At 42.7% G+C, this 17,406-nt stretch overlaps 1 protein-coding gene and 1 pseudogene across 3 annotated transcripts in view; both read right to left on the bottom strand.

The window, feature by feature from the left end:
- LOC309538584 (protocadherin alpha-C2-like) overlaps window positions 1-17,406 on the bottom strand; it is a 181,611-nt gene that overhangs the window by 131,772 nt on the left and 32,433 nt on the right. The window contains exon 1 of one of the 2 annotated variants that reach the window (XM_082234255.1): window positions 7,069-9,501. The exons of the other annotated variant lie outside the window; for it this stretch is intronic. Within the exon in view, the coding sequence (XP_082090381.1) occupies window positions 7,069-9,444 (2,376 nt within the window). The 5' untranslated portion in view covers window positions 9,445-9,501. Of the gene's footprint in view, window positions 1-7,068; window positions 9,502-17,406 lie in introns of those variants that run through there. 2 annotated transcript variants of the gene reach the window in all.
- On the bottom strand, window positions 14,793-17,352 carry LOC309538619 (protocadherin alpha-5 pseudogene; annotated as a pseudogene). Its single transcript has one exon. The product of its transcript is annotated as a protocadherin alpha-5 pseudogene (transcript).

The following is a 17,406-nucleotide window of genomic DNA, read 5'->3' as shown; positions in this document are numbered from 1 at the left end:
ATAAGTACTGGAGATTTACTCTGGTCCTCATCACTTCCCGATTCAAGAATGAAATAGTCATTAGGGCTGAGCTTGTAGGTCAGCAAAGCATTGGCATCTGTATCTGCGTCAGAGGCACCAGTTAACAGGAAACGGAAACCTGGTAAACCTGATTCTGCAATAGTCAAATTCTGTTCACTTACTGAAAAAAGAGGAGCATTGTCATTTATGTCCTTGATCTCCACTTCCACATGGAAGACCCTCAGAGGTTTATCCACAATCATCTCCAGGTGAATGGAGCACACAGGGTTCTTGTTGCAAAGCTCCTCCCTGTCTATCCGGGAATTCACAAACAAGATTCCATTTTGCACATTTACCTCAAAATAGTCTTCATGTCCTCTAGACACCATCTGGAACATCCGAGGCACCAGCTCACTGACATCCAGCCCCAGATCCTGAGTGATGCGACCCACAAAGGTGCCATGCTGAGATTCCTCCGGCACAGAATAATGGAGCTGGCCGCTCCCCATCTCCCAGGCGGTGTGGAGAAGAACCAGCTGCAGCAGCTGCTTTACCACAGAAGGATTCTGCCAAGGAACCATTGCAAATACAGACACAAATCCCACCAGTGGCATCTCTCCTTTAAAAATCACCTTTCTTGAAGAAGTGAAGAGCAGGGTCCAAATAGCTCATCAGGGTTGGTGTAATCATTTGAATAGATTCCAGTAGTCTTGCATCTGGTGTGTGATATCCCTATTGTGAATCTCACAGGCAGGATTTTCAGGCTCTCTAAGGGAGGAGCTATGAATTCTCTCTGTTCTTAAAACATTTCCTTAGGCAACAGTGACCCCTTGTGACTGAATTTTGAAATGGAGAAGCAAATTATTACATTCTGTATTTTAATCAGATGTTGCCCCCATTTGATTAATAAACCTTTTACTTTTGCATGAAGTGCTTAACTTTCTCTTACAACTGCATTTATTTTCCTTTGCTTCTCTAAATACCCTGCATAAATTCATCGTAGCTTCTTCTAAAGTTAATCATTTTAAAATACAATGGTACCTCAGGTTAAGAACTTAATTCGTTCTGGAGGTCCGTTCTTAACCTGTAACTGTTCTTAAACTGAGGTACCACTTTAGCTAATGGGGCCTCCCGCTGCTGCTGCACCGCCGGAGCATGATTTCTGTTCTCATCCTGAAGCAAAGTTCTTAACCCGAGGTACTATTTCTGGGTTAGCGGAGTCTGTAACCTGAAGCGTCTGTAACCTGAAGCGTCTGTAACCCGAGGTACGACTGTATAATGCATGCAGTACAAGGGTTAAGTCCACATGTCAATTTGATCTGCATGTGTTTGTCAACACACATCAGACACATCATCATCATCATCATTCCACCTTTTTCTCTGACAGGAACTCAAAGCAGCTTACAAAAGCAGCTTACAGGTAAAAACAAGAATTGCTAAAACACAGGAAAAACAATAATTAAAAAACAAGTAAACATTAATAGAATTAAAACTCTACACACACACACACACACACACACACACAGCATTACACCAGCCGTTTCATTAAAAGCAGTCAGTTTCCAAAGCCGGTCGGAAAAAGAAAGTCTTCACCTGCCAGCAGAAAGACAAGGAGGGATGGAGCCAGTCTAGCTTCTCTAGGGAGTCACTTTCCTGCGTCCACACCACCAATGGAGGCAGGATTAGCTGTGGGCTCCTGTTGACTGTATTTTAGGAGGCAAATCTGGATTTGTTGCCATGTAATATGTGAGAGCCATTAATTGATATTTTCCCTTTAATCTGCTCATGTCACATGCTGCCATTGCTCATGATATGAAAATAAGGGTGGCATTCAACTGAATAATTGTGTGTGCAGAATGACTTCTGTTCATGCAGTAGGAGTCTCCCTGCCTCTCCTTCCCCACCATGTGCCTCAACACCCTCCCCAAATCTGGTCCTGATGGTTAGGGGGGACGGACCCAGAACAGATTTATGGGCTGCACAAGAGAGGAGAGAATGCTTTGCTGTGCAATGTGAAATCCTTGCACTGACAGAATGCAATCCTGAAAGTTCTAGATTGCCATACATAATTGTAAAAACTTTTTTTGCACTTTTAGACTACTCTTCATGCCATAGAATCCTGTTATTTGTAGAGGTGGTCCAAGTTTGGGGAGTCTTGCTGGGTCAACCCCCAAGGCCACAGACCAGCGGAACTACATTCCACTCCCTCATTTTCAAAGCTACTGTTCTTAAACAGTATCTTGGGTGGATATGGTTACTGATCACCCCTCCTGTCAGGAGAAGCAAACGACAGCAGTAGAGGACGCATTGTGGCTTTGTTGTGTTCCTTTGGCCTGACCAAGACAGGTCCTCTTGAACTGGGCTTCCTCCCTGTGTTCCTCTGGAGCAATATCATAGTTACAATTGTAAGTTAGATGCCTGAGAGAGAAGCAGCACTTTTTGGGATGCTTCTTCCGAGGCAGGTAGAAAACCCATCACCAGACAACAGCTTCCACAGTGCTTGCCAGTCTACAGCCTTGGCAGATGCCCAACTTTGCCAGCAATGTCTGTTTGCTATTGCCTCCTCCATTTTATTTTCTACTGGATAAATTTATATAATGTTAAAAATCCAATGCATAGCTTTAATAATTTTTTTTAAAAAACCTATGCCAACCTCTGATGCTGGGTCTTGCAAGTTAATATTTTTGTATCTACTTCTTCTGTGGGGGGGGATACATTTTGTTTAGACAAGCCTATCTGGATGTGTAGAATATGAATATATGCTTTAATCGGTTTTTAGTTTATTGTTTATCTTATGTCTTGAATGATTCAAAGAGTTGTTTTATGGTTTTCTACTTTTCTACTCAGTTTTATTGTGTGTGGTTTTTTTTCTTTTTGTAAACTGCTTTGGGGTTTTCTTAAGAATTAAGCAGTATATAAATGTTATGAAATAAAGTAAAATAAATAAGGAAGGAACACACAGCCTTTCCTTCATAATTGCCTCATCCTCTTTTTCCCTTACTTATTCTCAAGTTTGGAAGGAGTGGAGGCTATTTTTTGCTTTTATGTACAAATAGTTGTATGTGTGCTTGTCTGACCCTCTTTCCATGTTCTTTATTGCTGAAAGAGAAGTATTTTACTGAAATTCAAACTTTAGGAAAGTATTAATAGACCTGGAACAGTTTTTCAATAGACTTTAGACTGTTTGAGATAATGGATGTTGTGAAGGATTGAAACTATTCAGCCATTTTGTGTTTTATTGTTGGATGTAAAATTATTGCTCTCAGTTTAGAGGTTATTCTTGTGGGATGGTAAAAAACTCAGCCCAGGAAACAAACTTAAAATGGGAAAGAAATATACAAACTTCAGGAAGAAAAAAGAAGCCTAAATATTATTGGGCAACAGAAACAAAACTCTACCGCACTGTCCAAGATGGTGGCCAGGGCGAGGTGACATCATGCATGTAAGTAAAGCTGGCAAATAGGAATACAGTTGGCATTAAACTCAGAAGAAAGAGATGAAATCAGAAGAAAGGAGCCAGGATTGAGAGCACTGTAGAGAACAAACTGTTGATAATACTGAACTGAAAAGCCTGGAGGCTCGTTTCCTCCAGACAATGATGAGCTGAAACTGCTTAGGGCTGGCTCTTTACACATCAAAAAAGCATTTCAGGAAAACAGGCTGTAAACTTTATAATGGGAATTCATGTTGGTGAAAGACTTAATTCCACAGTGCCATGTGGTGACCAAGATAACTGCAGTCATCTGACCTGGCTGGCCAATGGCTCCTCCTAGGCAAGGAGAAGTATAAAGGACTCCCTTTTGCAGCTGAGTCTTTCTTCTGCCACAAGGTCTGCTTGAACTATAGGATGCTACTGTGGAGTGCCCGGTGCTGACTGGGTATTTAAAGAAAAGTGATTTTTTTAAACAGATAGTGTACCTTGTGAGTTTGGGGGATGTGTGTGTGTGTGCACACAGGACTCTGACCTGATCTGGGCAACAACTCCCCTGGCCCCAAATAAATATTTTTTTGGGAGGAAGCTAGTGTTTAAATAGGGTTAATTTGGTCCACAATCTTGATTCAAAATGCTGCCCAACATCCAAACATTGTCTGAGACTGCTGCCTCCACCTTGGGAACCCTCATGTCGAGTTTAGTGACAACTCAAAAGACAGTTGAACCCATGCCAAAAAACGTGTGAAGTCGCACCAAAGTGACATTTTGGTCAGCCATCTTGATTCAAAGTGGTGCACGGTGTTCAAACATCAATGAAGTCCGCTTTCCCACCTTGGGAGCCCTCATGCCAAGTTTGACAATGATACCACAGTTCAAGAAGGACACTGACAAACTGGAACGTGTCCAGAGGAGGGCAACCAAAATGGTCAAAGGCCTGGAAACGATGCCTTATGAGGAACGGCTAAAGCAGCTGGGCATGTTTAGCCTGGAGAAGAGGAGGTTAAGGGGTGATATGGTAGCCATGTTCAAATATATAAAAGGATGTCACATAGAGGAGGGAGAGAGGTTGTTTTCTGCTGCTCCAGAGAAGCGGACACGGAGCAATGGATCCAAACTACAAGAAAGAAGATTCCACCTAAACATTAGGAAGAACTTCCTGCCAGTAAGAGCTGTTCGACAGTGGGATTTGGTGCCAAGGAGTGTGGTGGAGTCTCCTTCTTTGGAGGTCTTTAAGCAGAGGCTTGACAACCATATGTCAGGAGTGCTCTGATGGTGTTTCCTGCTTGGTAGGGGGTTGGACTCAATGGCCCTTGTGGTCTCTTCCAACTCTATGATTCTATGATCTTGAAAGGCATCCAACTCTTTGAGAACAAATGGACAAACAGACAAATCACTTTCCAAAATATGTCTAGGACACCTTGCGTTTCTTGTCTTCCTCTTTGGTCCTGACTCTTGGCTTGTTCTTTAGTCTGGTTTGCCTTCTGATTCTGATTGCTGTATGATCATGCCTTCCAATTTGTTCTTCAGTCTTGGCTTCCAATCCTGAATTGGTCTTGGCTCTTGGTTTGTTTTCTGACCCTGCTTCCTGATTACTCGCAAATCCTGAATGCTCTTTGGTCCTAGTTCCTGGCTGTCCTGAAACTGTTGTCTATAGCCCAGCTATGGTTAATATAATTCATTTATCACAAATATCCAAAACATCTGTTTTATTGAATTTTCTCAGTGCTGAAATAGCATTTCACAGTGTGGAAAATGTTGTAATGTACAAAGTAATAAAAACATTAGGCTTTTGCCTCACTGTGTGAACATCGATTGAGTTGATTCACTATGCAGTGAAAAAATAATTGTTGACACACAGCAATGAAAACTGTATTTCCTGAATGAGGAATAAGACAAGATTGTTTTCTTTCATCTTTCCTATTTAATTTTTGTATAGAGCTCTTCCCGATCACTGGTACAGCTTAAAGTTAGCCATGGGATTGATTGGATTATTAGAGTATATGTTTCAGATTGCACTTTAGGTGGATAATATATTTCTGGTACACTTAAAAAAAGAAATTGAAATGCAAAGATTCAGAGTTGGTAGCTGCATTTGGAAACACAGTGGGGGTGTAAATTCAGGTGAATGGGGAAGGTAGTGGTGTTTAAAAAATAATCTGTATCCCTTGGCCTATCAACGGAGCTCCAAAACACCACTCATATTTACAAAGATATTCATTGCCACAGATGCTCTCCAATGCAATCTTTTAAATATCACATCCAAATCAGTCAAAAGCCTTTTTGTATCTAGAAATATCCAAGCTCTCGCTATAAAATTGTTTGGTAATATAATCCAATTGCATATGATTGTATTCAATGCAGGGATGGAACTGACTTCTGGGTGAACAGAGCTTCTCTTTCACTCCTGTCCCCTCCAGCTCCCCACCACCACACACCCTCAAAATCAGCTCTGGAGAGTTGGAGGACCCTCCAGATTTCAAGGGTTCATAGGAGGGAGGAGAGGAAATGTAGGTCTTGTTCCACCAACAGAACTATGTGTGTGGAGCATGAGATGCAACCCATAGCTTTCATTTTCTCTGAAAGCTTTTTTAATTAGGAAAAAAGCCTGCTTTGTTATCAAATATATTGATAAACAATATTTTATTAATGGCAGGATTTTTATCCATTTTCCTTTGATGTAATAAATAATGCTTTATGGCTGACTTAAGAGAACACCTGCCATGATTATTTCAATGATATTTATGAAGAGAGAGACAGACAGAGAAAGAAAATCTATGTTGCACTGGAGGCATGACAAACATGGCCTGGCAGAAAATTTGATTCTTAATTTCAGACAATAATAATGCAGAATTGAACCATTTACCAGCTACAGACAATTTGCTTAAACCAATCATCGTCAACCATTTGAGACCCAGCATCCACCTTTAATTGTACCACACAGCACTTTACCCACTTATTATTTTTAATTGCCTATATAATTAATCATTATTAGAATGCTGACATAAAACTTTTCCATTTTGTGAACTACCTGTGTTAATTTAAAATAAACAGACTTTCAACAACGCAATTATCAAGGAACAATGGTTGAAAAGGCACCACACAGATAAAATACTCTCTGCTAAGGTATATCTCCAGCTGTCTTGTGCTGTAGTTATTTATATTTATCTCCTTCTGCTATGGGCTTTCGCAGCACCATAAATCTTATGATATGCCCTTTTCCTGAAAGTGGAATATCAATATTTACAAACTGAGAGACTTCAGAACGACAAGACTCCACAGAATTTCATTCAACAACCTTCCCTATATGAACCTAAGGTCTGATGCAAGCAGGCAATTTCAATTAAACTGTCTTGGTCATTCTGGTGGACCACCTGTAGCAGCAGAGGGACAATAGACGTGCAACTCATGATTCTCCTGAACCTTCAGAAATTTTAAAACAACTGGCCATGTTATCCTTCTGGAATACCTCTCCTGGATGAGAATGGGAGACCAGAAAACACACTGATACTTTTAATTATGTGTGAACTCATTCTCTACAGTAAGTCTCCAGCTGGATATTTCTTTTGTATGTAGATGCTGACTTAGTAAAACAATATAGAAAAATTAAAGAAGGAAAGCCATCTCCTGAGACTTACCTGTCCAGATGAGGTTGGAGTCATTTCCTTCCCAGTCCCAAGCTCTCCATTCTCCATAAAGGCAGGGATGTTGGGTGTAAAAACCATGAGGTCATTCTTGGCACCAGGCTCCCCAGTTGCAGCGGCCAGGATATGGCTGTGGCGATTTGAATAGGACCAGCTGCCCACTTCGCTGGCACAAACCAGTGTGGCTGTGCCAGGGCCATACATCACGGGCTCCTTGGGTTGACACTGGCATCGCAGAGCCATATACACAATGATTGCCAGCAGAAACAATGTGGAAACTGAGCAGATGGCAATGATCAGGTAGACGTTTTTGTTCTCTTCAAGCGGCTTTGAGCTCCCTCCTGCTCTAGAATGGTAGCCATCTGTGTGGATGGCCTGAGCGCTGACCACCAGTGACACACTCAGGGTGGCTGTGGTTGACAGCATTGGCTTGCCATGATCCTTCACCAGTACCAGCAGATTCTGGCTCCCAGCATCGCCCTCCATCTCATTCAAGACACGGGTGGTGCTGATCTCTCCACTGTACAGCCCCACCCGCCAAGGGCCGCTCGTTGACTCATGCAGCTCATAGTGAAGCCATGCATTGTAGCCTGAGTCAGCATCCAGGGCACGGATCTTGCCTACCATCTGTCCAGCAACCAAAGGGATCACCAGCAAGATGGGAGTGTTCTCTGGCCCAGATACTGTTGGGGCGTTATCATTTTCATCCACCACAAAGACCTGCACCATCACACTGCTGTGCAAGGAGGGCAATCCGGCGTCCTTTGCACTCACTTTGAACTCCAGCAGCTTCAGTTCCTCATAATCCAAGGGCTGCAAAGCATAGACATTCCCACTTTCTGAGTGTACCGAGATGTAGCTTGACAGTGGCCAGAGGTTCTCATCTATCCAGTAGGTGACCAGAGCATTCTCAGCTATATCTGGATCTGAGGCAGACACCGTAAAGATGTGGGCACCAGGTGGGTTGTTCTCTTTCACAAAAACTGTGTAGGAAGTCTGAGTAAAAGCAGGTGCATTGTCGTTCACATCACCAATGGGCACAACCAGGGTGCTGCTGGCTGACAAGGATGGATCCCCTTGGTCTATTGCTGTTACAACTAGTTTGTATTCTGCAACCTGTTCTCGATCCAGAGGTTCATTCAGCACCAGTGAGTAGTAGTTCTTGAAAGTGGATACCAGCTTGAAGGGGAGCCCAGGAGGCCACAGAGAGCAGTTTACTTGTCCATTGGTGCCAGCGTCCTTGTCTGAGGCACTGATTAGGGCCACCACCGACTCCAGTGGGGAGTCCTCTGACACAGGTACTGATAGCGATGTCACTGATACTTCTGGGATGTTGTCATTTACGTCCATTATTTCTATGATGACATTGCAGTGCCCTGAGAGAGGAGGGGTTCCTTTGTCTTTCGCCTCAATTTCAATATCATACAGATTGATATCTTCGTAATCCACTTTTCCTTTTACCCTAATCTCACCTGTAACTGAATCTATACTGAATGTCTTTTTTACATTGGGAGAAACATGCTTACTGAAATAGTAGGTGATTTCCTTGTTACTTCCTTCGTCTAAGTCTGTTGCATTGAGATGAATAACCAATGTTCCATCTGCCACATTTTCTAACAGTTTCACCTTATAAACAGATTGATTAAATACAGGTGCATTGTCATTTGCATCAATCACAGTGATCTCAAGATGCACTGTGCCTGTGAGTTCTGGTTGACCCCCATCAGTAGCTGTTAGCACTAAACGATGCACAGGGATTTTTTCTCTGTCCACAGGTTTCTTTAACACAAGCACTAATGATTTACTGTGCCTGTCGTTGATTTTCTCTTCAACAACAAAATATTCTGTGGAGTTGAGCTTGTACTTCAGTTGAGCATTAGCACCAACATCTGCATCAGAAGCTCCCTCTAGAGGGAAATGAGCACCTGGCAGTGTTGACTCTGCGACACTCAAAATCTCCTCGCCCTCAGAGAAAACAGGAGCATTGTCATTTATATCCCTGATCTCCACTTCCACATGAAAAACCCGCAGGGGCTTATCCAGGATCACCTCCAAGTGAATGGTGCACACAGGATTCTTGCTGCAAAGCTCCTCCCTGTCTATCCGGGAACTAACAAACAAGATCCCATTTTGCACATTTACCTCTAAATAATCCTTGTGCTCTTTGGAAACCATCCGGAACATCCGAGGCATGAGCTCTCCCACCTCCAGCCCCAGATCCTGAGTGATGCGGCCCACAAAGGTGCCATGCTGGGATTCCTCAGGAACGGAATAATGGAGCTGGCCGCTCCCCATCATCCAGGCTTTGTGGAACACAATCAGCTGCAGCAGCTTCATTGTCACCTGGAAATCTCTTTGCAGAAAAGGCATAGCAAATGCAAGTACTGATGATCTGTTATAAATTACCTGGCTATAACTGAGCAAATGTTGACTGACCTGGATAGAAAGGAGTCAATGCCGGTCCTTTTACACTGAGGATCGAAGGTTTTCCAATGTAGGAAGAGGCAGATTTTTTATCTAGTCAGAGGGAGGAGCGTGTCCTTTCAGAAATGGTCTTGTTAGTCAATGGCTCCCCCTTGTGTTGAAATGTTTTTGGTTGCACAGTATTTCTTCTGACTGGTAGAATAAATGTATACTTCTGCTACATAATGTTTGGTTTATTTTTAAAAATAGTAATTTTGGAACTCCAGGTAAACTAGGCTTCTTAAAATAAGAACAGAAAGATCTTCCACTAAGTATGGGAATTTTAAAATATATAATGGCTTATTCCTTCAGAAGAGTAACTATTACCCATACAGCTCTTTGTACCGTTTCTATTTTACAGTGCTGGCCCTACTCAGAGTAGACCCATTTAAAGTAATGGACATTGCTAGTTTAGGTATAGGAGGCACTGTTTTATAGTGGTTCCATTCCTACCTAGAGTAAAGAGACTGTGCTTCAGCTCAATGGTAGAGTTACTTTCATTTTCAGGAGCAAGTTCAAGGTTTTTAAACAAGCTTGCCTTGCTTTTAAACCTTTGGAGTCCTCTGATACTGTGCTATTAAGCCTTTGAAGCCAGCTCTTTCTCTTAATTTAGATTATCCATGCATGTTTTGTTGTTATTTTATAAAAGTTCCACCAACTGAAAACCCTCTCAGATTTGGATTTAAAATCTTAAATTTCAGATTTAGAAGTCATAGAGGAAAAAGCAGGGAAGGGAAGCTGTTCCTTGGGAGACCACTCTAGTCAAGAGACACTATAGTTTAGGGAGAAAGTATTCTTACTTCATGTCACCTGTCACAAATACTAAAACAGATCAAAAACTGTGGCGATGTGATAAGGCTCCCAACACACATTGGAATTTGCTCCAGGGGGGGAAATTATTACCCTCTTTTTTTAATACAGGTGACAAAATAAATATGCAGTAGAAAACCTTACCACATGGAGATGTGGTTGTCTTTAGTAGGCAAACATAAGAGATTATTTGTATACAATTGTCTAGAAATCACATTCCATGGAATTTCCAAGTTGTCTTTCAAAAAAGTAATAATCACTTCTTCACAGAACCAATTCTTGACCGCATTCATTCAGAGTGGCAGTTGAACAATGGAGATATTGTGCATACCTATTAACGCAAACCCAGGTGCTGGGGCTAGGGCAGGCCTCCTTAAGTATCCAGGGAGTGGAGCGGAGGGAAGTCTATGGTGCTCCATCAGGCCCACCCCCAAGGGGGACCTTGCCTCCAAGTCTTCCTGCCATTGGCCAATTTTGCAGGGCAAGCTTAGATCTGAAATCCTAGTCGCTCATCAGGGCAGTCCCAGCATCCTGAGCCCTGTTGGATCTCAGTGAAAGGAGACACCACCAGCCCACAATGCCTCCATACCAGAAGAGTAAGTAGACTTAGGAAAAAAATAGCATTGTCCCTTGCCATTGGTTACTGGCTTCATGTGCAGTTATCCTCAACAGATGTGGGCTACCTGTCTCTGGCTTTGCTTGAAGATTATGCTTGCTCTTGGCTGAAATTTGTTAACGACTAAGTTCACAGCTCTCACTATTTTCTACACCATGTTCTGCCACTTGGGTTAGAAAAAACTGGCTGCACCACTTCTAGGGCTTTGTTTATCAACTCTACCAAATGGGGTTGGCTCACCACTGCACTGTACCTTGGTCTACAACATAGTAGTTATTATAAGCCTGCTAGGCATATAGCAACATTAACTAAAGAGTGGCTAGTTCAATGCTTTGCCATCAGCAGTTATGGAAGGCGAATTCGCAAGGCTGCCTTGCCAATCTTGCCCTTGTGAAAGCAGCTCAGATGAAATAGCAGCCAATGTTCTGTTATATTATAATTTTCATAGGATTTGTTTGTTTGTTTGTTTGTTTGTTTGTTTGTTTGTTTGTTTTTATATACCACCCTTCATCGTAAGATCTCAGTGCAGTTCACAGAATAAATATCACAGTTTATCTTCAGGTACTTTCTCTACACTTGGGGAACTCAGATGAATTCCATGATTCAGTTTTAATGGCAGATTCCAACCCTATGATCACAGGAAGTATAGCCAAGTTCCTTGCTGTAGCCATCAAACCAGGTCACAATTATTAAAAGGAACCCGAGTTTCAAGTCAAAATGCTTTGTGTTGTTCCAAATTGCTTGCTAGTATATTGTCCTTTTTTCACTCTGCTATGTCTGTCCTAGCAACCTTGGTAAATACAATAGACCGTATCTGATGTGTTTTGGTCTATAGACCAAATAAACTGAAACTGTTGTTGAACTATTCATTCCACGGGCATTTAAACAATGCTGGTATAAATAATCTTAGAAAGAAATCACTATAAAGAAATAAAAGCAAAGAATCTTCCTACAACTAAGATAATTTGATCTGAGCGCTATGCAGATCTCAAATTGTGTACAATGAATAAGGATTGAAGAGAACAGGATTGTAGTGTCATTCTGGCAAGCCACACCACTGATCACCAAGCACTCAGTGTTATGTCTGCACATGCTGTACAAAACTGTACATGCAGTCTGTGTGCAAGTGGCAACTTTTTTGGCAGGGAGCAAACAAGCCTACATGTCTATACTTTGCACAAGTGCAAGGTCTTCCCTTTATGTGAGTTGTCTATATATAGTTGAATGTCTTAATAGCCTTGAGTTGTCTGCCCAGAAGCAGGGATGTTTCTTGAAAGCTTCATTTGAAATGGATTCCATAATCTGTCCAGGCAATCTAACAAAATGAGATTAAATTTTGTTTCACGTGTGACAAACATAAGCAGTTTCTTCCTTCTCATTTATATATGATTTCTTTCAAGACTTTTCATACTCCTGCTTGTTGTCCTCTAGAACATTCCAAATTTGGTGGGATCCTTATCCAATTCTGATACAAAGAACTGAACCCCAGTCTCCCATTAATCAAGGCACTGGTTTTGACCTCTGACTAGTGTTTTTGTGCTGTATTTTTATATATATATTTACTTTTATTGTTGAATTTTAAATGTTTTAATTGCTATGACCTGCCCTGAGAACTTTGTTATATAGGATAGTCAATAAATAATGGTAAGTAAATAAATAAATAAAATAATGAAGTAGATTGAATATTGGGTTTGTGGTTTACTGTGAAGCATTTCCACTTTTGTGATCATTGCTACAATCCTATGCATTCTTACTTAGAAGTAAGCTAATAATTTCTGGAACTAATGCATTGGCAATAAATGTTGTAAATAAGGCATCATATTGAGAATTCTGGTGCTCTTGGATGGAACTATCTTGGCCCGTTCCAGTCTGGGTCCAGGCTTGATTACCTCCTTTGGGAAAAGGACAAAGAAATAGGATTCCGTGGATTCTCCTGGATCTCTCCATGGCTTTTGATACCATGGACCATAGTGTCCTCTTGGACCACCTCCATGTTTTGAGGACTGAATGCACTGTTTAATGGTGATGCCACTTCTACTTGTGGGGTCAGTTCCAGAATCATATTGGGTGACTGTGCCTCAGCCCCGTGGCAGTTGATCTGTGGAATCCCACAGGACACAATTTCTTCCCCAATGCTATTTAATAGCTATATGAAACCACTGGGGATAGTCATTAGGAGATTTGGAGCCAGTATGCTGATGAGACACAACTCTGTGACAGCTGACGTTGGAAGTTGTGTGTGTCCTAAACAGATCCCTGGATGCACTTATGGATTGAATGAAGACTAATAAACGGTGACTGAATCCTGACAAGATGGAGATCCTATGGATTGGTCTGAGAATTGGGTTGCGTACCACCCATGAATGGGATTTCACTCCCCCACAGGCAGCAAGTACATAGTTAGAGGTGTTCTAGATCCCCCACTATAACTGGAGGCCCAGTTGGCCTCAGATCATCCATTAACAACTTAGCTGGTATAGCTTTGCTACAGTGGCCCATACATCTAATACCATTATTAGATAACTGTATTGTACTACACGTGGGGCTACTCTTGTGCCTGATTTGGAAGCCACACTTATTTCAAAATGAAGCTGCTTGGGTGCTTTGTGGAACACCTAACTTTAAAAATATTTCACCAATGCTGAAATATCTCAGCTAGCTGCCTATTAACTCCTGAGCCAAGTTCAAAGTTTTTCTGCTGACATTTACCGCTCTAAATAACTCTGAACAAAGTTGCCTGTCAGGCCACCTCCCCAAGTACAGCCCAAGTCAGTCTAAGATCTCCTGACCAGTGAATAGTCACTTGGTGACAATGCAGAAGATGGCTGTGGCGTTTGCCTCCTAGGTGGGTCATAAGGAAAGGGTTAAAATGAGTGTGATGTGATTGGCCAGAGAGAGACTGATAGGAGGAGTTAGAGTGAGAGTGGGTGTTGTGTGAAAGTCAGTTGAGAGTTGGGAGTTGAAGAAGAAAGAGGGAGGATAAGTCTGTGGGTTGGTCGAGTTGTATTGTGAGGGAGTGAGAGGAATTGTTAGGTAGAGTCAGATAGATAGTTGGAATAATCAGTCTGAAGTTGTTAAGAACGCATAGGACAGTTAAGGAATTAAGATTAAGAAACTACCAAGGAAAATTAACTGAAACCATAAGCTTGTTCATGCCTATAAATAAACTTGATTATTTGTTAGTGTTAACAACTGTCTGGACTCCGTGATTACCCATGAGAAACGGGTTGGTGGCAGTGAAGAAAGCAATCACAGTGGTGGCACAGGGTCAACAGACCGTCAAACGTCCGGGGACCCTGTGTGATCACTACAATGGCCCTCTCTGTGATAGCACCCACCCTCTGAACAGCATCTCTCAGGTGGAGGAAGTGATTACTTTTAAATTCCTCCTTTAAAATTTGTCCAATATTTCCTGGGCTCTGACTCAATTTTTTAAAAAAATTATTTTGCACACTGCTCAGTTTTATGTGACATATACAGTTGTGTTGTGTTTTTATTTCATTTTTAACCAGCTTTTAGGAATATTTTATTGAATGCTACTGCATTTTCACTAAGTTTATGTTAGTCATTTAGTAACTTTTATTATTTTAAGTGTATACTTATTCAATAAACAAATAAAAATATTTCTCAGGAAGAAAACACCAGTAAAATTGAATTGAAGAGGGGGGAATACGTGTTTCTCATAAACTATCCATTTGCAATTCAATGTGGACGCTTACAAAATTAAGTTCAACAAAGAAAATTTCAAATTCAATATTGAATAACTACAGTATATTCTTATTCAACGTTATGGAGACTGAACAATGGCTGAGAGATAGAAGAAACCAAGTCAGATACTAACCGTTGCACAGAGCAGGTCCTGCTGCTTCCCATTATCAGCAGAAGAAGGAATGTTGGGGCTGAAGACCATGAGGTCGCTCTTGGCTCCAGCCTCCCCGCTCACACCTGCCAGGATGTGGCTGTGGCGATTTGAATAGGACCAGCTGCCCACTTCACTGGCACATACCAGCGTGGCTGTGCCAGGACCATACACCATGGCCTCCTTGGCCTGGCAACGGCATCGCAAGGCCACGTAAAAGATTACTGCTAGGAGGAACAAGCTGGACACGGAGCAGATGGCAATGATCAGGTAGACGTTGACATTGTCCACCAAAGACTTTGGGCTTTCACCTGTCCTGGAAAGGCGGGTATCCGTTTTGATGGCCTGCGCACTGGTTACCAGTGACACACTCAATGTGGCTGTGGTTGAGAGTTGAGGCTTCCCATGATCTTTCACCAAAACCAGCAGGCTCTGACTTCTGCTGACTTCTGCCTCATCTACAGCACGTATGGTACTGATCTCTCCACTATACAGGCCCACACGCCATGGTCCACTTGTCACCTCATGCAGTTCATATCGCAGCCATGCATTGTATCCTGAGTCAGCATCCAGAGCATGGATCTTGCCCACTGTGTGCCCAGACCCCATAGGAAGCACTAGGAGAATGGGGTTCTCTTCTGTTGTCCCTGACACTGCAGGTGCGTTGTCATTCTCATCGACCACAAAAACCTGAATAGTCACATTGCCACACAGGGAGGGCAGCCCAGCATCCTTGGCCCTCACTTGGAACTCCAGCAGCTTCAGCTCCTCATAGTCCAAGGGTTGCAAGGCATAGACCTTCCCACTCTCCGAGTGCACTGAGATGTAGCTTGTCAATGGCCAGAGCTTGTCATCGATCCAGTAGCTGATCAGGCTGTTCTCAGCCACATCTGGGTCTGAAGCAGACACTGTGAAGATGTGAGCACCTGGCGGGTTGTTCTCCTTCACAAAGACCGTGTAGGAGGGTTGTGCGAAAGTGGGTGCATTGTCATTTATGTCACTAATTGGAACTAATAAGCTACCACTAGCTGACAGTGATGGAACACCTTGGTCCTGGGCCATCACCATCAACTTATACTCAGCTACCTGCTCCCGATCCAGGAGTTCAGACACTACTAATGAGTAGTAGTTCTTGAACGTGGACGCCAGTTTGAAGGGAAGCCCAGGAGGCCACAGTGAGCAGCTTACTTGGCCATTGGCCCCAGAGTCCCTGTCTGAGACACTGATTAAGGCTACCACTGTCCCCAGTGGGGAGTCCTCTGGCACTGGCACAGAGAGGGATGAGACTGACACCTCTGGGGCATTATCATTCACATCCAGCACCTCAATTATCACTTGGCAATGTCCAGACAAAGGAAGGTTGCCTTTATTTTCTGCCACAATCTGAAGATCATATACACTAATGTCTTCAAAATCAATTTTTCCATTTACCATTATTTCCCCGGTATTGGAATTTATGGTAAAAGTCTTTTGGAAATTTAGTGGCACATGGTTAGTAAAAGAATAGGAGATCTCCTTATTAATTCCTTCATCTAAATCAGTGGCATTCAGCTTAATAACCAATGTTCCAGTAGCTGCATTTTCCAATAATGTTACCTTGTAAACTGATTGGTTAAATACAGGAGGGTTGTCATTTGCATCTAGCACATTAATCACCAGCTGGACTGTGCCTGTGAGCTCTGGTTTGCCTCCATCTGTGGCTGTGAGTGAAAGACGGTGCACAGGCGCCTCTTCCCTGTCCAATGGCTTCTTTAAAACAATTGCTAAGGGTTTATTGTGCTGGTCACCTGTTTTCTGTTCTACAATGAAATAGTCATTGGGCCTGAGCTTGTAGGTTAGCAGAGCATTAGTGCCAATATCTGCATCAGAAGCCCCCTCTAAAGGGAATCTGGTGCCAGGTGCCGTTATAAATTCTGCTATGCTCAGAATTTGTTCACTTGCAGAGAAAATGGGGGCATTGTCATTTATGTCCCTGATCTCCACCTCTATATGGAAAACCCTCAGAGGTTTGTCCACAATCACCTCCAGGTGAACGGCACATTCAAGATTCTTAGCACACAGCTCCTCCCTGTCTATCCGGGAATTCACAAACAAGATCCCATTCTGCACATTTACCTCAAAATAGTCCTCCTGTCCTTTGGACATCATCCGGAACATCCGAGGCACCAGCTCCTCCACCTCCAGCCCCAGATCCTGGGCAATGCGGCCCACAAAGGTGCCGTGCTGGGATTCCTCCGGCACAGAATAATGGAGCTGGCCGCTCCCCATCATCCAGGCTGCATGGAGGAGCAGCAGCTGCAGGAGCTGCTTTGGCACCGAATCATTCTGCCAGGCAACCATTGCAAGCATAGCCACAAATTGTTGTCTTCTTCCTTCCTTCTTTCCTTCCTTCCTTTTTATAAATCCTTTTCTTTAATGTAGTGTAGAGCAGAGTCCAAGGAGCCCATCTGAATTGGTATTTGTCAAGTCATTTGAATAGACGCCGGTGCTCTTGCATTCTGCGCTTGATAGCCCCATTGTGAATCTGACAGGCAGGGTTTTCAGTCACTCTGAGGGAGGAGCTCTGAATGTTCTTTCTTCTTAA

The sequence above is a fragment of the Podarcis vaucheri genome (assembly GCF_965113315.1).
Source record: "Podarcis vaucheri genome assembly, chromosome: 8".
NCBI classification, from domain to species: domain Eukaryota; kingdom Metazoa; phylum Chordata; class Lepidosauria; order Squamata; family Lacertidae; genus Podarcis; species Podarcis vaucheri.
This window is presented reverse-complemented; position numbering and strand designations above follow the sequence as displayed.